Here is a 23603-nt window from a genome sequence, read left to right as displayed (position 1 = left end):
ATCAATGGTTGAAATTTTAAATGAATTCCGAGCAGAATCCCGAGAGCTTGTGAAAAAAGAAACCCTCTGATTGGTTTGCTGCAATGAAGCTGATGGCAAACTGAAACACTTGAACTTCCTGCGGTTTGGCAGAAACGCCCAGGGCCTCGACAATGAAAACTGCCCATGCTTCTGGGCGGCATGGCCGAAGGGGTTAATCCTTTCACAAGTGCTGTCAGCATGATTTGCACAGCACCTTTTCAGGATCGTGATATTACTGTAATTATTATATATGGATGTTAACAACTTTTACAGTGCGACTCTAAATGGCAACAAATACCTAAACCGCACCACCGCTTTGAAGCACACCATGTGACCACCTTAATTTCAGCAAGGATGTACGTTAGCATAGTGCTGCCCGGGCCAAGTCTCAAGCACAATTAAAATTTCACACTAATTTCCTTCTTGCTGGGACGTTTTGCAGTTGTTACTGAAAAATGTGCAAAAATCAAATTAACGCTCTCCGGTTGCCTCGCGCTATATCGGTTGGCTGCCACAAACAATGGATGGTGCAATTGTGATGAACATTAGCGTGTTGTGGTGCTATTGACTTGAAGCATGACACAGGAAATTAAGGACAAATTTAGAGTTGTGGATGCCCCTGCCTCCACGCACCCCTTCAATACCATGCCTCTCACGTCGACACAGCATAGAACAAGCCAAGTGGAATTACAAATAAAATCACGGCGCGTTTCCATTCGGCGTGTGCAATCTTTGCGAGCCATATGTTACAGACCCTTGCAGATTGGGATCACACTTAATCTTGACTTTTTAAGGCTACGGGATCCATGTGTCCATCCTTCCCAAGGACATTCACATTAAAAACACCAAGCCAATTACTACAAAATGTAACGCATAGCTTAGCAATACCTATGCCCAGATCTGCGTATCATTGGCAAGTAAAAAAAGACATTCTCAAAGCTCTCAAATGTGCTTTCAAGATCTCCAATGTTTCGCTCCAGACATCACGCCAAACATGGCACACATCAAAAACATCGAAAGGGGGCCATCCATTTAGTACGGACGCAAAAATCTGTCAACTTGACCCCTCCCCCCTCCCTGTACGCACGGGTACTTTTTACCCCCCCCTCGCCTGCGTACACATGCTTGACGCACCCCCCCCCCCCCCCGAATCCTATAGAACGGTCGATATTTAATTCACGCAGAAACGATCAAGGATTAATAATATTAAAGTGTTTAAGCAAACAGGTAGTCCACCGCCGGACTATCTAATTTGAAGGCCAATGTAGACAAATTATTATCGAGGCTTCACCCCCCCGTTTCCTATGCGTACGCACATTGTCAGTAGTCCCCCCCCCCCATACGCAAGCGTATGCATTTGGGTTAAACCCCGCTCCATGCATACGTACTAAATGGATGGCCCCAAAAGCTATACAACACAACCGTCAAAATCAGCCGAGTATTCTCATTTTCATCTTATAAACTTTTTCCTGGTGGCCAGTTTTTTTTTTAGCACATCCGAGCGAGATGGAGGGAGCGGCACACTCGGGAACAGCGAGGGCGCCTCCATTTAGCGCGGCACTCAGCAAGGAGCGCTTACCGCTGCGCCCTGAGGCGATGCATTATTGATGAGGGTCCCTGACAAAACCGCACCACCCGAGATACTGTACCATCACCGACACACGTGCAGACGTCTGTACACGCACACGCAAAACATTCTCGGCTGGTCGCAGAGATTCCTGTACAGGCTTCTGAGGATTCACGCCCAATACCTGAAACCGCCATTACATCAATTGCCACAATCCGGTGGAAGAATCCATTCTTTGTGGTGTCATTCTTCTCATTTGTTGTCTAGTTTGGTCTGTTTAATTCCATGAGCTCAATGGTAACTTTTGCAAATAACTTTCGTAAACCATCAACATAACTGATATGACACTCTATGGATTGTCATGACCATTGGAATGGATTTTAATCCTTGACTCATTACACACCTACTGTTTAGCCTTCTAGGCAGTCAGAGAAAATGCGATTTGCGAGCACCTTTTAATGCCAGCGGTGCAGCACAAGATGGGAAGATGTGGGCAGCAGCACTCCGCACAATTCTGGCCACCTTTGTCTCCCCAATTCTGACTTTCACACACACCCACTGCGCCAAGTGCTCACTTTCGGTTGTATCAACCAGGCCAGGGTTTTGAGTATTTTATTTATTGCTGAGACATTTCAACACAATCATGCACAGCACAGCTGAGCCGAATTGTAAAGTAAAAACACCACACCGATTTAAAGCACTGAGCCCATTTGTACGACAAGACGTCAAAATCAAACGGAATAAAACAAAAATTATTACAAACGGAAAGGTCCCTCAATAATTCTAACACCGAAGGAGGCCCTTCCAGCCATGCGGACGCAATGGTTCAGGCAAGACCCAGAAAATAACCGATAAATAAAACTGCTGACAGAACCACAGCTGGCTGGACGGTTTGCGTGGGTCAACAGCGATTTCCAGTAGCAGCGTGCGCATCGGTTTCACGACCTGCTCAGGTGAGCCGATAACGCAGTCCACGCACAACCTGTTCAGGTGAGCCGATTACGCAGTCCGCGTGGTCGGACCTTACAGTGTAAAATAGTTGCCGTCTCTCAGCGCTGCCGGTTGCCTCCATTACTTCGCTGGGTCACACACAACGGAGTATTCTCTACACTCGAGGAAACCGCACACGCTTCACATTCATCTGCGGCAGAGACTCGCGCAGACCTTGCCGACATTCAAAGCGGCACCAACACTCCCTGGAATGTGGAGTGGGGAAAATTACGGCTAAACACCCCTGATAGGTGCGCAGCAATTAGCAAAAAAAAAATTTGGAAACAAAATATGGAAGTTTGGTCCAAGAGCTGGAAAGGCGACGAACACAACTGAGTGGAGAGAGAGATAATGGAATGGAACAGATTATCCTTGGGAAAGAAAACACCGGGTCTCGCTTGGCGAGGTCGCACGGGGACACGAGACCCTCACAACACACCAACTATCAACTTGCCTTGCCGCCCTTCCCCAGCCAGGCTTTCCCCTCAGGACATGAGTAGCATCTCAAACGCCCTGATGTGGGCAGCACCAACAATGGGGATCGTCGAAGGGCAACAGGCTCCTCCTGTAAATGCCTCCAATCAAATCTCATCGAATCTCACAAGCTGATCCTGTCATATCACAAGCTAAGCTGGAATGAGAACGGTTAATAATTGGGAGACTGCTTGAGAATACCAGGTGTTGTAGGCTTGACCTGCGAGATGGCCAGATGGCAGTACAGCAATAGATTAATACGTCTATCTGTACAGAGCTTTGAGTGTTACCTCTGTACAGGGTAGGTGTTCTCTGGGTACTCTTGATTTCCTCCCGCATGCCAAACATGAACAGAATTGGCCAAACATTCCACGAGGACCCTCTATAATACTCTTGAGACAGACTTTTATGTATAAAATGGCATTATGCCAAAAGTAAATTTTATTCTCTTCTATTTTGGATTTATATTGGTAAATGTGAAAGGATTTTCGTATATTTTATTATGTTGATAGCACCTCCCATTACCTTGGTTATTTATTTTGGTCTTTGTCACACTATTTTGCATGTAGTTTTTGACAATTACACATTTGCTGGGTTCAGAAGTGACTGCAGTTTGACGAAACATTCCCCGTGCTCTCAAACGATGCTCGCACTTAAAAACACTTATTGTGGAAGGCGTGTTACACATAAATAAGTTAGAAATATAATCTGTTCTTGGAACTTATTTTAGGCTTTAGATTCCAAATTTAGGTTGGTGCAAAAAATTATACGAAACACAACGGCCCAGCGACAGCGCGTTTTCCCCTTGTTGCAGACGTTCGCGGATTGAGCCCAAAGAGCCGCCCTGTTTAATATTCTGGCTATATTAACCATTAATTATGCACCTTCAGCTTAACAGTGGAAGTGTAGAGCTCTACTTCGTGATTAAAAAATGCAGTAGGCCATGTGTGCAATTTAAAAAAAAAATTTACGAAACTATTTGCAAATTACTTTCTTGTGAAAAAGACACATTGCCCTCTACTGGCAGGCCAATTACAGGCTGCATTCACATGGTGCCGCACAGGGATAGATGTCAAGGGGGTACCCCCCCATTTGCTAGACTGCTACAGGCCACCTCAAAGATTTACTGCGTGGGAGGTGCAGTATCAATATTAAGCCGTAGTTAAGTGTTTTTTGTTTTAATGGCAAATTAAGCCAGCAACGAGACTCGGAGCTCCCTCGTGCAACAACCAGCAGTCAAAACACCTTCGCAAGAGGCAAATTAAAGCAAGTTTCTAACTTGGTGACAAAGTAATGGAATAAAATCTTTGCAAAGAGTGCAAAGAGTCCAAAGAATGGAAATAAAAAAGGCATACAGAACTGCCCGATGTAAGCACAGCAAGGACTATGGAAAATAATGTGCTATTCATATTACATCTTAGAACATCGACCATACTGAGGGGCCGTGGTGTATGTGGGAACATTTAGCGGTAGTAGGCTGGCAAACACTGGACTAGAGAGAAGTAACCTGTAATGATGGCGCTGCTTCGCTAAATTGCACTTGCCCGCTCACTCTTAACACAGCATAACTGCTGAGCACCCTCACCCCGCACCCAACTATATAAGTTACAAAAGAGGAAAATAAAATAAGACAGCTTGGCATTCGCAGGTAATCTGCTCACCACTGCCGATATTCACAGCTGGTCAAAGAAACCCCTCTTGGATAACATTAACATCCAAAAACGAGATGACATTCGTTATAAACACTCGGTACAGTTTACACATTATGTATTTTTTTGTTATGTGCAGGCGAGTAATGGACACTTACTCGTATAAACACCTCTGGATGTTTCTCCAGTCCGATTATTCTTGTTCCATCAAAAATAGCAACACAGGGTTCCCATGTAACACTCACAAGACATCGTCGTCGCTTACGTGACCAGACTTTGCATTGAATCGCAACACTGCCCAACAGGGGGTGATCCCAATCCCCACGCAGAGAGGACAGAACACGGGAAAATGTCGGGGGGTAGGGGTGGGGGGTAGGCGCCGTTTGGCAAGTGAATACCGGTGTGGGCAGTGCAGGGGTTGGTCTGCACCTGGCCAAGCGGCACTGTCATAGGTCAGTGCACAGGGGGAACACTGCCGCCGCCGCCACCACCACCGCCGCCCCCATTGCTGTCATCGCCACCGTTGCTCGTGCGTGCCTCTAGCGACAGCCGGAGAGCCACCGCCAGCATCTCCTCCTCTGTCATCTGGTCCACTGCGGAGAGATGGCAAAACGTGCCAACACTCGACAGCAGCGGTGGGGGGGGATGATGGGGGCAGGTCACATTGGGCACACACACGTGCGCTCTTTTGACCCGGGGCCAATTTGCAAAGATGGACACAACTCTGGGTGAAAACGACAAACGCCAGCAACGTACAATATGATTTTTTTTAATATACACACACACACAATAATACAATATTTAGTACTTCTGTAAAGATGGATTTTTGCAGCAACCACAAGAAAGAACTGTTAGGTACCACCGACCAGGCTCCCCAGACCACTGCCTCACTCCTGGGCTCAGGGGTCAGTATCAGCAGGTCTCCTCAGACAATAGCCAGGGCTCTAGACTGTCAGGACGTCGCTGCCAGATTTCTCCTGGGCCACAGGCCTGAGGGTACAGGAGCAACTTCGGCCATCGCCTCCTCTGACTCCCACCGGTCCAGCCTGCCCGAGAAGCTGCTTTCAACTCACAGTGACCGAAGGGCCATACTGCAGCTGTGCCACCCAACTGGACCACCGACAACATCGGGGGCTCATGCCAGACAAGACCACCACAGGCATTGGGGGTGGACCCCTGACCGAGGAACGGGCCGCCTTGCATGCGTGACGCTCCTACCAGGCCTGTCATGTGACCGATGGCAAGGCCCCACTACGCAGGACAAGAGGACATGTGGCGTTTAGTTCCCAAACAGTTGGCACAAACCACAGTGATCTGCCAGACCCTAGGGCCTACCATAGGGGACAAGCCCTATTAAACATAACAGACAGGGAAGTAAATAAACACAAGAGATGATTAACACACCGGCAGCCTCTGCTCAGCCAAATAAAAAAATAAACTGAGCAAAGAAGAGTCACACACTCTTTTGTAGAGATAAGAGGCCTATCAGTGACGGGGCAACCTTCCAAAAAAAAATGTCGTTCCCCAACCTGGTGGGCATCTAGAGAATAAACCTAACAGTCATTGCTTGTGGGTACTGCCAGGCTGTACAAAAATTGTATAAATAGCAAACGATAATTAGTGACACTCAGAGGCGGACATTACAGTAACGTGGTCGCGATAGTTACGGGGGAAACATTTTTACCACGGATCACCAAACTAAAAATTTACATTTTAAGTAAGTGGCCTTGGAAATCAATTAGAATTAAAATGGCCAATACTCATTAATATTTAAATTGTGATTATTCCTGCGTACACAGTGCCGTGGTTGTGCGCACTTGGCAGTGTGCTATTTTTAGTGAGGGTACAATGTTCATCGTGCAGAGAAAGAAAAATTATACATTTCACAAAAAAAGGCTTTCATCAGGGTGGCCCTAATAAGTGCCCCACATTCATGTCCTCTGTGTTAATCACATCATGTATATGCAATGCAGATATGACACACGCACACATACACGCATCAGCAGGTGCATTTATATATTATTTTTGTTAGAAAGCATATTTACAGGGAGAGAAAGTCACCGGTTAGATTACACGCATAATACAAACACATCAGATCAATGGCATCAAATGGATATCTCACGTTCGTGCATGTACAAAGGTCTGCAAACGAGCTGACAGATTGTATGGATTTCAATACACACCGAGCTGCACCGTGACCGTAGTTACCAACGAATTGCACCTCCGATCCCATTAAACACCTCCCGCTGTCTGTGCTTCCGGCCTTCCACCTGCGCCCGATTCAAGGCTGGAGCTCCGCACGCTTTTATGTCGATTGCGGCAAGAGAGACCCCCATTCACAGACCTCCCCTCTGAGCCAGCGCCCTTTTTCTTTTGTAGGAAAAAAATATTTCAACTGTATTCATTTTATTTAAACGTACGCTGTATAGATATATACGTAAGAATGCATCGATTAAAACCGACTCCTGTGCTCGTGATACATGCAGCACGGTGTCCGCATAAGAATAAATTATTTAGGATGTGTGCGAATTTTATGCAAATTAAAAGCAAACGTTATCCTTAAGGCTAATGGAACAAAACAAATCAAAGCGTGTCAAAAAAAGATTATTCCAGAATTTACATTGTTTCCCATCTTGATCATTCCATGCCTAGCTGTATTCAAGGTGATGCCCTGTTGTGACTCAATAATAATGCATGCAGAGATGTCTCTGTATTCAGGAGGTATTGGACACAGTTGTTATCATTGATGGTGGAAAGGCATACAGAGCCTGAATTATGTACGTACAAAAATATAGAACGATCCACCAGTAACCTATTATCTGGTGAAGTGCATAATTTCTGATCACAATTCAAGATTCAACCTCTGTGATTTCCACGTCCAAACAAAGACAATACATGAAAAGCTCCTAGTCAACTCTCAATACACACAATTCGCTGTATTATTGGAAGCGTCAAAATTAACTTTAACAGAATATTCGACAAACCATTACAGGGCGTTCTGTTTAAGCTTCTAATGCAAAACAGAATTTTTCTAATGAAAAATAAACAACAAACAAATAAACACGCCAACGAGCGAGTGAGTAGCCAGAAATGAAGCCGGCTTCTTCGTGCAGCAGAAAGCGCAACACCACAAATGCAAGGGAGATGTGGCATGGGGGTTTCTACTCACGCCGAAGAGAACAGCCGCCTACACACAAGTCCTACGATAGTTTTCCAGTTGTTTGTGCGCACGCTCCTGCAAAGCAGACACTCGAGATGAAACGATCGAAACGGGACAGCGGAGAGGGAGGCGCGGGGAGCGATGCTGCACATGAGCACGCGGAGGGGCAAGCGGTCGGACGGGTAGACGGGTGAGTAGACAGATGGGCAGGCAGATGAGCAGGTGGGCAGGGGGTATCAGGTGGCCATGCTGGCATCACCCGTACCTGGCTTGCCGTGCTGCGGAGCACGAGGCTCCTCTTCGGGTGATGACGAAGAGGCAAGGCTGCCCTCGGCACACAGATCCGGAGTCATCGATCCCTCCGATTCCTCCTTTTGCTGCTGTTGCTGCTGCCTGATAGAGTGCAGCACAAGAGGACGCGGGGGGGGGAAGTGGGAATCCAACGAATGAAACAGTCCAGTCGCACGCTGGAGCGTTTACAATACGCTCGTGTAAAATCACCGAATGAAAAAGGTTCAGTCCCTTGCCACCACCCCCCCCTGCTGGTTTAACTAAACGGCGCTTATCAGGTAATGCTTCCAGAATGCGTGCTGCCTCAACAATACCATCTACACAAAAAACGTCGTTGATGGTCTCAGACCCGTCGCCAAGGGCCGCACAAACAGACCCGTTGCGTCACACTTGTTTTTTTCATGTTTTTTGCCTTATTCTGGCTCCGAGGTAAATATTTCAGTTCCATTTCGTATAATGATGTGATGCCAATAGCACAACTGGAACGTAACCGGAAATAAATTGATAGTAAAAAAACTAAACAGAACAATGCTGCTCGCTTAACAGGCTATCAATGGCTGACAACCAGTGGTACAGCGCAGGATGCAACACTGGTTGCTGTCTGACTAAAGTTGGATTAATGCATTAACTTGCTCTGTCTGCATCTAAAACAGGCGGACACAATAACTCTCATTAAGATGATCTAATGTGAACAAAACTTTAAGATATAGTTGTGTTCCTATTAAGGAATTACCCTAAAGAAAACCGGCCAAATTGAGAGATGACGAGTCATCACATCGTTGAGTGGCTTAAAACGTAACATCATTATTTCTAAAGAAGAACTTCCAAAGACAAAAACGCATGTTGGGAAGTGTACAGAACCCATGCATATGCACAAATTTTCATATTATTTTTGTTTTAGACGACAGTGGTAGGAAGTAGGTCAGTGGTGAAGGCCAAAGCGTGCACAGTGACTCGTACTTTTCGAAGAACATCTGGCGCTTCCTACGCAGCTCCTCAGCATCAAGGGCCTCTGGCTCGGCTAACGGGGCTGGCCTTGGCGGGACCCCCTCTGCCCTGGGGTCTGAGGATGATCACGAAGCACACCATTACAATCCAGCACCATTTCACACCGTTTCAATCCAGCAACGGTCTCCTTCTCAGCTGGACATGGGCCTTCGCAGTCGTTCACAAGCCTCCATTACACAATGAGCAGGGACAACAGGGCACTTCTGGTTAAATCACGGGCTAGGGACCTGTTAAACTCTTAAGTACTTGGTTTGCGTGACCTCAGCAGCCACCAGGGGTGCTCATCTCACCACAATAAATCATGACCTAGAAGGGAGGCAAATCATTGCATTTTTAATAAACCGTACCGCGTGTGCCCACTAACGACTCGTTATCTGGGGGTGGTGGCACACGCCTGTAATCGGGTTTTAAGGATGCAAGCTTTGTAAAATCTCCAAAACACACAAGATGGCGGGACAGCAAGTTGGTTGTGAACCCATCTGTGGAGAGCTTTTAAGAGTTATCACCTCGTATGTGTGGCGAGCTTCCTCTGAATCCTCTGGTTTCCTCCCACACGAAACAAAATACAGTAAACATAATAACTGGCTAAACATCCCAATAGATTAGGACGAGTCTTGACGTTGGATAAATGGCTTCTGCTTACCCGTATTAATAGTTCGCAGCATGCAAATAACGATCCATCGATTGATTAGTATCCCGTTTGCTAAAAGCAATTATCTATGATCGATACAAATGATATGACAAAGAAAGATTTAGGCAAATGGAACAAACGACACAGAACAATCCATAACATACAAAACAGCTGACACGAAACAAGACGGTACAAAATTGATAACAAATTATCAATTCTTGAATTGACATGCAACCACAAATGTGACACTTCGATAAATCGCAGACGGAAGAAAAAATATACGCCCGGTGGTGAATTATTACGGCGCCTTCGCGCTTCTTCCCGGGGACGTGCCTGGCAGCAGCGCGTGGTGGCGCGAGGCGCCCTGCATGCTGAGCTGGATGGCGCGGCGCAGGTCCGCCTGCTCGTCCTCCTCGTCCATCTGCTGCTGGCTCATCTCCAGCGCCCGGCGCAGATTCTCGCGCTCCTCCGTGCTCTCCGACTCGACCGCCCCCGACGGCCCGCCCGGGTGCGCCTGGCTGTCGGCCATCGCCTGCTCCAGATCGCTGCACTCCCCCCACGACACACGACGGAAATGACACGCGGAGTCATTCGGGGAAACGCGGGTCCACATGCGTGGGGATAAAAGTGAGGGCGTCGCTGCTTAGGAGCTCGGTAAAGGCACGACAGGAGGCGCTGTTGAGAGCTCTCCCCAGACAGCTGGTCCCTGGGAAGCAGACACCGGAGAGGATTGTGTAAAAGGACAAGCAAGATAGAATGAAGACACCCTTTTCCTGGAGGCACAAAGATAAACAATACGAGCTCACTTTATTTCCTGTTTTTGCATTTTCGTGCTTTTTGTGTCTCCTTGCCGAGACGCTTCGCCCCTCCTTGGGCGATCCACCAACCCCAGGGTTCCGAGCAGTCGCATTATGTGTGGTGTGATGCTCAGACCAGCTCCTCTTCCCGCCGGGCCAAAGCCCCACCTGGCAGCCGGGATAATTTAATGCGGAAGAAAACGTTCAAACTCCACCCATGGGGTTGCCCTCCCAACTCTGGCACTGGAATCAAACGGCTCTCGATATTGATCGTGCCGTTATTAACGAGCGAACGGCAGGAGAAGTGTTTCCATTCCTTTGCAGCTGCGCTCATTAAATGCCGATGCGTGCGTGGGATTGACAATAACCATGACTCACCGCTTGGCCCAACGACGGTGAGAATTTATAATATGCAGGACAGGTTCCCCACCCCACCAGCCCGCTTTTTGCCACCAGCACCACTTATTAAGCGATAAATTAAAATCCACTTACATTAGCACAATTAAGACACATCCAATGTTCTTATTTCTTGTCAGCCACCCCACTAGATTTCTCTATCACGGCTTTGGGCAGTTATACCGATTGAAAGAGATAAATTTTGTAACAGTTAATAATTATTTATCATGACGAAATTAATATACCGAACACAACATATTATGGGGAGAACTTTCCACCCCCCCCAATAAATGTTCGTTCAGCAATTCACTCTGCCTTCCCAATACCTGTAAACCTGCTTGCTTTCCTGCATCCAGTGTCATTGCTGCACGCATTGGACTGTGGAATGTGGTTGCGTTGCCTATGCAGCTGCATATCTTTGTGCTGACGCATTTGCTCTACGTGAATGTGTGGCTATATGCAGTTGTGCTGCTGCACCTGATTGTGCTTCTGCGTGCAGTTTCAATTTATGCAACCGGTTGTGCTGCTGCATGCGGCTGTGCTGTTGTAAATGATTGCATAGCTCTCATGTGACTGAGTTGCTAAATATTTGGTTGCCTTGATAAAGTAAAAACTTTTTTTTTTACCAGGTAAGTAAGGTCCACTGCTCTATAGCACTTTTTCAGAATCGACCTGGCGATAAATGATAGTTCAACGAAGTGGCTTATGTTGTGGAAATTTATATCAGCCAAATAATCTAAATGCATGTTTCTAAATGTGGAGGGAAAAACCGGAGGACCCGTAGAAAAATCCACGCGACCACAGAGAGAACATGCAAACTCTAAATATCCAGGCGTCAGGGTCGGGATCGACCCAGGACCTGATGTATACGAGGTGAGGTAGCGAACATCTCATCACCGTGGTGCCCCGGTGGCGAGATGTTAACAGTGTGTTGCAGCAACACTATTGCGTTGTTGCATACCCGTTGCAATTCTGCATACGGTTGCATTTCTGCACCCGGTTGTGACCGCCATACGCGACTACATTTCTACGCGCAGTTTGTGTGGCTGACCGAATGCAGTCACATTTAGCTTTTGCTGTGTGTGATCTCATTTCGCTTTGCCGCTGTGAATTTGCCTGTGCGACTCCGCCGCCCTCCTGCCGCTCCCAGACGCCGCCAGCTCGCTCAGCAGCCGGGGCCGCTCGTTCTGCACGGCCGGCATGAGCCGCAGCAGTTGGTCCGCCTCGCACTCCGGGAAGGATCCGCGCACCGCGAATATCGCATAGCCTGCGCTCGTACACGCACGCGCGTAACGCAGACGAAGCAGTCGTTTGTGCATGTAGTCACTTGAATTATGCTTTCCCACAATTTTATCTCGATCGCGCTACTGGTGTCACGTCATGAGACGAAAGTATCCATTTCAATCTCATAGCAGAGAAGTGCAACCCTTTGTGCATGACGTGGTGCTCTAAATTAAGCCAGTCTGTAGATGCACAGTTCAGAACCATAAATCATGACATTACTGCTGCTAAGAGGCCTAAATAGGTGGCCCATGTGTTCAGATTCTGTGAAACTTGCAAGCCACGAACAATTTTCTTGTACTTTTTTTCAGTTATGTCACCACCGTGCTGTCGGAATCGTGTCACGAGATGAACTATCGAACTGAATCTCTCGCACAGCAGTGCAACCCTACGTGCTAGAGAACAGCTCACATGAGCAGCTATCAGAGCTACCTCTGAGATCCTTCCACAACTCCTCTGGTCCAGAGTAGGGGGAAGTACATTCCCACCTGCCCTGCTGTAGCGAGTAATGTTTGTCACATGACAAAGCAACTGGAATTTAGCTGGATTAAGTGAGAACCTATTTTAACATGATCCTTTTTTCGTGCAATCATTGGTGACCGGAATGAGACCATAGACTTGCTACACTTGAGAACTCAGTTTAATGATAGGCGGGTTCCTGGATCCAAACCCAGGACCTCAACAGCACCAAACTCATCGCTCTGACCTGTGCAACATGGGCACCTTGCACAGCTGCTTCCTGTTCTCCGCCCATGGAATCTTTATATTATCTCTGTTTATACTCATGGTAACATAAGTCACCGAAAAGGGGTCTCCTGGAAGTGTTTATATAAAAAGAGTCACCTGAATATAGCAGGAAATTCACTGCATTTAACCATTGGTAACCGTATGAATATTTGGAATTACTTTCACAGACAAGCACGAATAATAGGATCGGCCAATAACACTCCCCACATCAATACAAATAAGGGGAGTTTTACTGCATTATGCACGCCCTCACCCTCCTGTTGCAGCTGGGCCAAGAACAGCGATAGGTAGGTGTCGGAGATCAGCTCAGGGCCCGACAGCAGCGAGTTCATGTTGAACCACTGTCGGCAGAGAAGGGCACGGGGCACCAAGCATTGGTCAACACTTTGGTCTTCTCGCTACAGCAGTAACAACGTATCTCACAGTGTGCGCTTAACGCAGAGGTTCTCAACCTGTTTGACGTAGTATTCCCCCAATCAAGACCACGGGTTCCCACACTCCCCCTATCCCCGCTCTCGGTTTTAAGGCATGTCACACGTTGTGTATAAATGTGTTTTGTCGTCGCAACGTAGCCCTGATATTTTCAGTGCAAATTCAAACTTTCTCTTGCATGGTATCGATTTCGCATACTTGGCACCCCTCAAAGGTTTTCACACCCCACGGGTTGAGAACAGATGGCTTAAAGGAATTGGCTATACGTGGATGTGTGGCTATATGCGGTTGCACTGCTGCACCTGATTGTGCTTCTGTGTGCGGTTACAATTTATGCAACCGGTTGTGCTCCTGCACGCGGCTGTGCTGTTGTAAATGATTGCATAGCTCTCATGTGACTGCGTTTCTAAATATTTGGTTGCCTTGATAAACTAAAAACTAGTTTTTTTTTACCAGGTAAGACCGCTGAGCTCTATAGCTCTTTTTCAGAAGCGACCTGGCTACAAATTATATTTCAACCAAGTGGCTAATCACGTGGAAATTTATAGCAGCCAAATACCCTGAACCCAACCCTAAAATTAAATGGCTCATTCTGTAGAACTGTACCGAGGTTGTGTGTCCTGGGCTAACAGATGCAAGATTGAGGCCTCGTTAATGATAAAAAGAGACTTTAAAGTTACAAGCAGGCAGGTCATTATGACACCCAATGCTTTAATGTCAGGTTATAAGTGCACATTACCTGGTTTCCCAGCTTCCGGACCGTGAGCCAGTGCTCCTTGTAATTGCAGATGAATGCCATTTCCTTCCTGCAAGACACAAGACAAAAACATGACAGAGCTGCAAACACCATAAACACTAAACAGACACTGTAAAGGTTCGTGTTAAATGTGCTAAAAGGCCATACATCGCAATCAGGAGGAGGGGGCAAAAAGTTTGGAGTGGCACACACTCGTCAACCACACAGTCTCTATCCCTAGCCCCAATGAAATAGGCAAATGACCACAAGTACTATTGCTCCCACTGATGTTAACGCTAACCAACTATATAACCAGCTATTTGAACTAGTCCTAACCATAACCAGTGAGCTAACCTACTATGAGTACTTGCCCTCCTACACATAGAAATTCTAATTAGCCAAGCAAAGAATAGCACTACCCCTAAACAGCTATCAAACCAACAACTAGCACCACACCTCCCACAGGCTGTAACCAACAAGCAACTGATATTATCCAACCAGCCACAAATACTAGACCTCCCACTGCCCATAATCCTACTCCTAACTCCATCTCCCAGATCTTCTTTATGTTCACTTTTCAGCTTTGCTGTTCACAGCACCCATCACCAGCTGCCCATGACTGCATCCGGTGGCACATGATGGGCACGGGCGATTCGCTCAGGAGCAGGAAGACTCACAGCAATTCGATGTGCGACCGCTGGAAGTGCCGTGCATTCACGGGCGCCATTTCCAGCCCCCATACTCCGAGAGCGCTGTTAATCACCTGCAGCGATGACAGCGGCAATTACACGCGCGTTACGGGCAAATGGCATCGCGACAAGGACGGGAAGGCGGTGAGTGCTGAGGCAGGGAGAGTCAAGTGGGTGGGTGAGAAAGGAGGCAAGGTGAGGATCCAGCAGTGGGAGTCTCCCTAACGTGACTCAACGACTTGAGACCTGAAGCGACTCAGCGAATGGAGCAAAAGGGGCATTCAATGAGTATATAACCACTGTCACACACGCCAACATGTACTCTAAGAACAATATACGACAGCACCAGTATACTATTGTGGTACATGTGCAACCCCTTTGTCAATCCACTGCTGGTTGAGGGCCTTGCCACACCATGCAGGCCATGGGGGTTATTTGAACAGACGTTGGTGGAGGTGGGAACCAGTCATTGTAGCATAGTCAATACAATAGATATTGCTGCACTACCCTCTTCATTCCACAACGTAGCCCCACAGCAGTCGACAAGACCTGCGTGCTGACCACCCATCCAAGCACAATCCAGCGTCAAGCCAGCTTACCGTCTGCGTTCTTACGAGATCGGGGTGCATATTCCAGGTGATTTTGTCAAAGGCTATAAATAACCACTGCATAGAAATAATTTGAATAATTTTGCCATTCAACTGCTAGATGAAGGCCTCCCCATGCTGTGTTAGTCATGGAGGTTGTATGACCATATTTCACCATGCTGCTCAGTGCAGGTTGGTCAAGAGGGGACCCAGAATCGTTTTGGACATCACTCGCCACTGACGGTAGCTGTGGCCAAGATTTATACTCTGGTCACTCGGTTCATTTTGCGCAATGAGCTAAACAATGCGCCATCGCTGCCGCCCACTGTTTTTGTAATTAACTGGATTTGTCTTTAATTGTCTTAAGTCTCACCTGTATGGAAAAAAAACCACTGTCGTCCATGTTTCCTGACGGTTGCTGCATGATCGAAAAAAGGAAACACGTTACACAGGCAATAATTAAACATTTAATTCAATCAATTCAATTGTGATCAGCACGGTTAGCTATGTAACGTGCAAAAGAAGTTCAACAAAAGTACATAATAAAAACATGTTTAAATGTAATTTATACGAGGATGCAACCCAAAAAACAAACATCTCTTATGTTATTACTATGTAGATTTTTGCGGTTGTGCTTCCAATGTGTTTTCGGTTTTACTGCATCGCGAAATGTAGGACATCATGCCAAAACAATGAAAGGTACAATCTAAAACAAATTACACAGCTCTTATCTTGTAAACGTAACTAGTCTGTGTGACCCGGGCTGTCTAACAGAAATTGGAAGCTTCATTAATGACAACATCGACTTTAAGGACACAATCAGGCATCCCCCCGTGGCACTTTAGTGACATTGCTTCCACACGTTTAATACAGCATCAATTTGGCGATGTCATTCGCGTGCCGCTGTAACTTAGCAGAGTAAAAATAGAAGAACAAAATTCAAAATTGTTAAATAAAATCACGGACCCATGGAATAAATTGTTTCATGGTTATTAAACACCACATCACTAGGAATGCGGCAACGCTGGCATCACCCGGCAACTCCCTACCTCCATGAAACGCTGGTACTCCTGCGACGTGATTCCCCCTTCGGCCATGCGCAGGCGCTCAGCCTCATCCAGCTGCACGGCAAGCGTGGACAGGTCCACAGCGGTGAAGTAAGGGCCCTGCAGCAGTGAGTTGAGGCAGTGCTGGGCACACAGCGAGCCCTCTTGCTGGAAACCACAGATACGAGGGAAAAGTGGCAGGATGTCAGGGCACGCATTGTACAGTGATGTATCGATAGTACCTGCAGCACATGAGCTCCTGAATTCAGCTCATATGTAAGTACTTAGGGGATTGTTATATTACAGGGACCATGAGGGATGACGATAGCATAGGGAGGCTGTCATCCAGTAGTATATTGATCATGTCTAATAATATGTGATGGCGGTGGGGGGGGTTGCTCTGAACTCAGCACTGTTATGAACCTGGCAATCGGAGTTCCATTTCTGGTCACTAACACCAGCAGCGAATTGAAATATAAATCTGTCCTCATCACTCCCCTCGTCACCGACCCACATTGACTGAATTGGCGAGGCATCATTCGGCTGTGGATTATCAAGGGTTGAGAATGACGTATTATTATTCGTAAATATGGATGGATAACTTTTATTTGTGACCAAATAAGAGCCCATGAAGACCAAGGGTCTCTTTTTTCCAGGAATACTTGAAAAAACATCAATCCAATTTTGGTAATTTGGGAGTTGCAATGCAAAAGTACCACGAGCTCTCACAAACAGTGCAACAAACCTGGTCTAAGCTATTCCAACACACTTGTGGGTTTCAACAAGAAAATAATTGATCTCTCACACTTTAGACTATTTCTCGTGCGTAAGGATTTAATTAATAGTTGGGCAAGTCACAGCTTGACCAGAAGCGTGTGCATTTCCCAGACATGCGAATTGCCAAACAGACAATCCGATTGGAATGAAAAACAATGAAAATCAGGAAGGCACTTTTACTCGTCTGTATCCAACTTGATTTCAACACCCACTGTATTGTCAGCCTCGTGAGGTATGTGATATTCAGAGTTCTCCCTTACCAGAACAGTTGACGGCTCATCTGGTTAATGGTTAACAGTGTAATGGTGAGCATACTAGAGTTAAAAATCCAAATATTTCAAGTTATGTGCAATCCAGGGGTCACTCGTTAAATCTCTAGGTGTGGCAATTGAAACAATGGACAAGTTTCTCATACCAAGTAGTATAACATCGAGAACTCCACAAATGGTGATCGGCAGGTGGTGTCTGGTGGGGTAAAGTGTGGGTACTCCCACTCCTTCCAAGACGTCTGCAGTGTGTGGAAGAATAGGCCAAATACCAATGTAGCGCTTCTTTTAGTGGAGACCATTCTGCCAACAGGGGTGTGCACAAGCAATTTCAGGACTGTAGTAAACTATAAACTAAAGTTTTTGTTTTATTTTACCAGGTTAGACCCACTGAGCAATATAGCTCTTTTCAGAAGCGACCTGGCTATCACAAATGATAGCTCAACGAAGTGGCATATCACGTGGAAATTTATAGCAGCCAAATACTCTAAATGCACGTTTCTAAATGTGGAGGGAAAAAAAATACAAAACTAGGTTTAATTCAGGTCCAAATATACAGGCGTCAGGGTCAGGATTGAACCCACAACCTCCTGTATACCAAGCGAGGTAGTTAACATCTCGCTACGCAGCCTCACAGCTTAAACGTTCAATTACAACGCGTTACCCAAACAATTACTATCCAGTCTCCACCCACCTGAGCTTCTGAGATGTGATGAGACTGCATGCATGCTGGGTGAACTGGTCAGCAGTATTGACAAAGGGATGTACATGTGCGTGTGTAACAAATTAGTGGAATATAATAAATTGTGTCAGGGGAAAACATTGGGGGTTTTTTTCATTTCCTGGTTTCAGTTCAACAGGAGGATCAGGCTCAAAGTGCAATGAGGAAGCGCCCATGACAAGAACCAGATGTCAGACAACAATCAACCAATTTTCTTCACTGGTAACTCAGCATGACAACTTAATGAACCAATAACTCTATTATGCAAGGTGACCTGAATTAAACACTGCAGGCTTTCATTACAATGTGGGGTTTCTTTTTTTAACACCTAATCAGCCGTGATCAATCCACTGCTTGATGAACGAGTTCCCACGACGTTACCATGTCTCACTGTCCGGAAATGTTACATCCTACGGAGCACCTCGGCACGATCCACAGTGGATGTCCTCTCGGTCGTGTTTTCTTCTCTGGCTGCCACTCTGTCATTAGTCTCGACCATCAGTCCTCAACTCATCCTTTCTAGAGACGTGTCCTGCCCAAAGCCCGCTGACTTGTTATATGAAATCCCAATGAAGCCCTTTTAACCTGCATGTGTGTTTCTCTTTCGGTCTCAATACCATTTTAATAATTAAAACACGATACAAAGCTGCGGCCCTACTATTACTTTCTCGTGCCACTGCTTACAGAAGGGAATCCACTCCAGGGAGCTCTAGAGAGCCCCTCCTAGAATGGTATTTGGTCTACTCTTCCACGCTGGCCAGACAACTTTAACGAAGTGCAAGTACACACACTTTATGCCACCACCCTTAAAATACAGCACAAACACAAACTTACGTGTCGTTTTACTGTAAACCTCACCATTACGTAAATAAAATTACGAACTGTACTTCAAATTGCTGACTAATTACATTATTGTCACGGGCGAGAATAAATTACCAAACATAGTCATGGAAGTGTGTGTGCACACTCGTGGAATGTAATGTGGTGTTGTTACATATTCCCTTCATAGAACTTGCCTGCCTTTAATGAAGCTTCGCAAAATAAATAAACAAGTTACTATACATAGCAACTAATTCGCATTTTCATTACAGTCTATGACGTGCAAGCATCATTTAACACAACCGTTTAAAGAGCTGAGGGAGGACACTGGAAATTGTCGACAAAGCAAGAGGAACTCTCTCCCAGCTGACACAATTTAACCCCTCCCCACACCCATCCATCACACAAAAGACAACACAATACACAAAGATCACACGCACAATAAACAAACATTACATAACACTCACATCACACAATATAAAACAGCACACAAACGTCATACAACACACATTACACACAGACATCACAAACATTATGTAACACAAAGACATCACACAGTTTGTAACCGCCAAACATCAATAATGTACAAAACGTCACAAGTACATCACAAAATCCATAAACACACAACACAAAAACGCCACAAACATCAGACAAAGACCCCCCCCCCCCCCACGTATAAACTTGTAACAAATTGTTGGGGCAAGTGCTGTTGGCGAGCACCTATGAAGGCCGGCACTGTGGCACACGAGGGGGTGGGTGGCCACCACCACGCCCGGCCGCCTTTGTCTCCCCCAGTGGCGACGTTTTACGCATCGTACCATGTGCTCATTCGAGGCTGAGTCTACCTAGGAGGAGGCCCAGGACCGGTTCAGATCATCGTCACTGGGTTGTTGGTGGTCGTGGACGGGAATCGAATTCGTGTCACCGGCTTCGTAGCTCAACACAACACAGACGTTTACACAACCCACAAAATAACCCACAAAATAAGCACGCAACACAGGTGGAGTGACACATAACAAACGACACACGGGGCATTATCTCTCAAACACAAACAACACAACATACAAAGACCGCAAGCGTCACAAGTTTCGCAAGAAATATAAAAAAAACGTGCCAAATTAAGACGATTATCACAGCCAATTAACGCAAACCCATCTCTCGCACGATGAGATGTGTACATCGCTATTAATGAGATCGATATAGGTCAGATTTAATGTCCATGACCGGCAGAATTGGGGAGAGGAAATCTCCATCGGGGTCGGTGGTGGCCACCAACCCCCTCGTGTGCCCCACAGTGCCGACCATCAATAGGTGTTCGCTAACATCACCTGCCCACAGGCTACACCGTGTTTATATAACAAAATACACACACAGTGGCGACAACAATGTGGTGCTACCCACAGCAGGTTCCAAGTCTCTCACTCTGGAAGGAGTTTCTCGTGAGACTTGGGAGGGAAACGAACCGAGGCGAGGTGAGGTGAGGCCGGGAAGCGAACCGGGTCTCCCTCCCTCACCGCCCTTCCTCATCATCCTCCTCCTCTTCTACCTCGGCTGCCTTTCCCGCCGCAATGTTCGCTGTTTCGCGGCAGTGAGGAGGAGGGTGTGAGGAGGCCGCTTTGGCGGGGTTCGGCCCCGCGAATTACCATGGTGGTGGTGGGTGGTGGGGGCCCAAAACAAAAATTGTTTTAAATTCCCACCCAACAGTCGCACCTTCTCGTGAAAGATCGCGTCCATGTCGCCTCACCCCCCCTCCTCCTTCGTCTCCTCTTCTTCTTCCTCCTTCTCCGACTCCCACCATCGGCTTCACCGCAGCCAGTTCGCCTCCCGACTCGCGGGGCCTTCTTCCTCTTCCCCCGCCGCCACCGGCAACGTCATCGACACCCCGGTGGCCATGTTGGATGAGGACAGCCTCCATGTTGCGTGAGGACAGCCTCCATGTTGGGTGAGGACAGCCTCCCAACACACTGCTCCCTACCTAGGCGTTAGAGGTGTTCAGTGTTTTGTTTATTTCTATTGCATATCGTAATATCTATCTTATACCTTTATATCTATTGCATATCTTTATATCTATTGCTTACCTTTATATCTATTGCTTTTATATCTATTGCATACCTTGAAATCTATTGCATATCTTGAAATCTATTGCATACCTTTATATATATTGCTTACCTTCAAATCTATTGCTTACCTTTATATATATTGCTTACCTTTATATATATCTGTTGCATAAAGAAGGCTGTCTCTGGTGTAGACCAATCAGTTTCAAAGACAATGCGTCTATTGTTCGCATGTCCACCACAAGTATTTTGTGTGGTTAATGCAGACTTGATGCCTTGCAAAACGCTTCTATTTGGCGTTTGAACATCTTAACACATCCTGTTTTCATCATGGGACCTCCTTTGCCAGTACCAAAATATGAGAATAGGTCTTCTTGGTTCTTTCGGTAAAGTCACGTAGAAGGGAAGTAATAAAATAATAAAAATAAAACATAATAAAATAATTCTCACGACGTTTCGGCCACAACGCAAGCAGCCGTCCTCAGGTGAAGAATGAAACACCACCAAGCTTGGAGCGTATATTTAAGCTGGGTTGGAGGGGGGGAGGTGGGAAGAAGAGCGCCTTGACAAAATAATTTGCATATCAAGAGGAATTTAGCATATACTAATTATTTTGTCAAGGCGCTCTTCTTCCCACCTCCCCCCCTCCAACCCAGCTTAAATATACGCTCCAAGCTTGGTGGTGTTTCATTCTTCACCTGAGGACGGCTGCTTGGGTTGTGGCCGAAACGTCGTGAGAATTATTTTATTATGTTTTATTTTTATTATTTTATTACTTTCCTTCTAAGTGACTTTACCGAAAGAACCAAGAAGATGAATACCTGCACTCACGAAAGCTTTAAATCGAAATGAGAATAGGTTTTACCCTTTTTACTACACTTTTTATTTAACTAACTCCGTCTGTTGTCGTATCTTCAAAAAATATTGTAACTCAATTTCAACCGCCTTCCCAATGTCGTATCGACTGCAAACTTGGTATAGGTATGTCATACTGATGACAAGACTATATTATATCATTAAACATTAAAAATATATATTTTAAAACATTTTACACGATTTTATTTAACTCTCTCTTTGTTGTATCCTCAAATCTTGTAACTCAATTTCAACCGTCTTCCCAATGTCGTATCGACTGCAAACTTGGTACAAGTATGTCATACTGATGACAATACTATATTCTATCATTGAAAATTAAATATATATATTTTAAACGATCTTTTTTACGGCTCTAATTGTCCACGTTTACGGGGCTAATTGTCCACGCTCAACTCACGTTGCCTGTAAATCACCACGGTCCCTTACGTCACGGCAAGCCTCGGGGAGCCACGCCGAGGGGCGGGGGATGTGGAAGGAGGGGAGGGGCGATGGGGGAAGGGGGCAGGGGGCAGGGGCAGCTCGGACAGTACATTTCATTAAAGCGTGTTTTAAAAAAAAACAGTATTTTTTAATATTTTATTTCTGCCAACAAAACAGGTGTTAAGATGTTAAAACACCAAACTGAAACCTTTTACAAAGAATTGTGTCTGCATTAACTACAATACTTGTGGTCAGAATGCAAACAAAAAACATACTCTGACAATATATGCATTGTCTTTGAAACTGATTGGTCTACACCAAAGACAGCTTTCTTTTGAGCCAAGTCTCAAAACGGTGTCCTCTGGTCTAACACCGTCACGAAAGCTTCTAATCTAGTTTAAGTATGTATGTCTATGCCAATATCAAAGTAATAACAGGATGTTTTACCCTTTTTTGGCAATAAAATAGGCCAATGGCTTTCTCAAAGACACTGCATATATTATCAGAGCATGTGTGTTTGCGTGTTTTACCACAAGCACGTGTGGTTAATGCAGACTTGGATGCCTTCTAATAAGGTATCTAACGTGGTGTTTGAACATCTTAACACCACCTGTTTTATTACCAGAAAGGGTAACACCTATTATTTTCATATATTTTGATACTGGCAAAAAAAAGTCCCATATGGATATCTTAACACCAATTGTATTGTCATGTCCAGTTGTTCTTCATTGGAAGGCCGGTGGGGCCACTGGCGGCCCCTGATGGCCTTGAGTGCGGCCCCTGATGGCCTTGAGTGCGGCCCCTGGTGGCCTTTAGTGTGGCCCCTGGTGTGCGGCCCCTGGTGGCCTTGAGTACAGCCCGTGGTGTGGGGCCCATGGTGGCCTTTAGTGCGGCCCCTGGTGGCTGGCCCCTGGTGGCCTTTAGTGCGGCCCTGGTGTGCGGCCCCTGGTGGCCTTGAGTGCGGCCCGTGGTGTGGGGCCCATGGTGGCCTTTAGTGCGGCCCTGGTGTGCGGCCCCTGGTGGCCTTTAGTGTGGCCCACAGTGGCCTTTAGTGCGGCCCCTGGTGGCTGGCCCCTGGTGGCCTTTAGTGCGGCCCCCAGTGGCCTTTAGTGCAGCCCCCAGTGGCCTTTAGTGTGGTCCCCGACAATACACAAATTGTGAAAAC

The 23603-nt window shown here is 46.3% G+C and overlaps 1 protein-coding gene across 2 annotated transcripts; it reads right to left on the bottom strand.

Moving 5' to 3' along the window:
* Positions 1-2184: 2184 nt before the first annotated feature.
* Positions 2185-20981, bottom strand: ATXN3 (ataxin 3). 2 transcript variants are annotated; one of them, XM_078610047.1, is made up of 12 exons: positions 20796-20981; positions 16506-16670; positions 15830-15874; positions 14858-14943; positions 14184-14250; positions 13266-13353; positions 12101-12251; positions 10598-10756; positions 10125-10336; positions 9113-9215; positions 8127-8254; positions 2185-5294 (listed from the first exon to the last, which is right to left on the bottom strand). In XM_078610047.1, exons 1-12 carry the CDS (start codon positions 20817-20819, stop codon positions 5155-5157), a joined length of 1368 nt encoding a protein of 455 aa, XP_078466173.1. In that variant the 5' UTR covers positions 20820-20981; the 3' UTR covers positions 2185-5154. The 2 variants fall into 2 exon arrangements, with proteins under 2 accessions (XP_078466173.1, XP_078466172.1); XM_078610046.1 differs by lacking the exon at positions 10598-10756 and having other exon boundaries at positions 20796-20979.
* Positions 20982-23603: the final 2622 nt, after the last annotated feature.

Source organism: Lampetra planeri, chromosome 33, assembly GCF_965212315.1.
Source record: "Lampetra planeri chromosome 33, kcLamPlan1.2.h2, whole genome shotgun sequence".
Lineage (NCBI taxonomy): Eukaryota > Metazoa > Chordata > Hyperoartia > Petromyzontiformes > Petromyzontidae > Lampetra > Lampetra planeri.
Note: the sequence above shows the minus strand (reverse complement) of the source record. Positions and strands in the feature narration are given on the sequence as shown.

What these genes read in the sequence shown, in the direction of transcription:
- ATXN3 (XM_078610047.1), bottom strand. Translation starts at nt 20,819, where the DNA reads ATGGACGCGATCTTTCACGAGAAG. An exon ending in CGGTCGCACATCGAATTGCT is followed by an intron (nt 14,251 to 14,857) that starts GTGAGTCTTCCT and finishes TGTGTCTTGCAG; the next exon opens with GAAGGAAATGGCATTCATCT. An exon ending in TCCGGAAGCTGGGAAACCAG is followed by an intron (nt 13,354 to 14,183) that starts GTAATGTGCACT and finishes CTCTGCCGACAG; the next exon opens with TGGTTCAACATGAACTCGCT.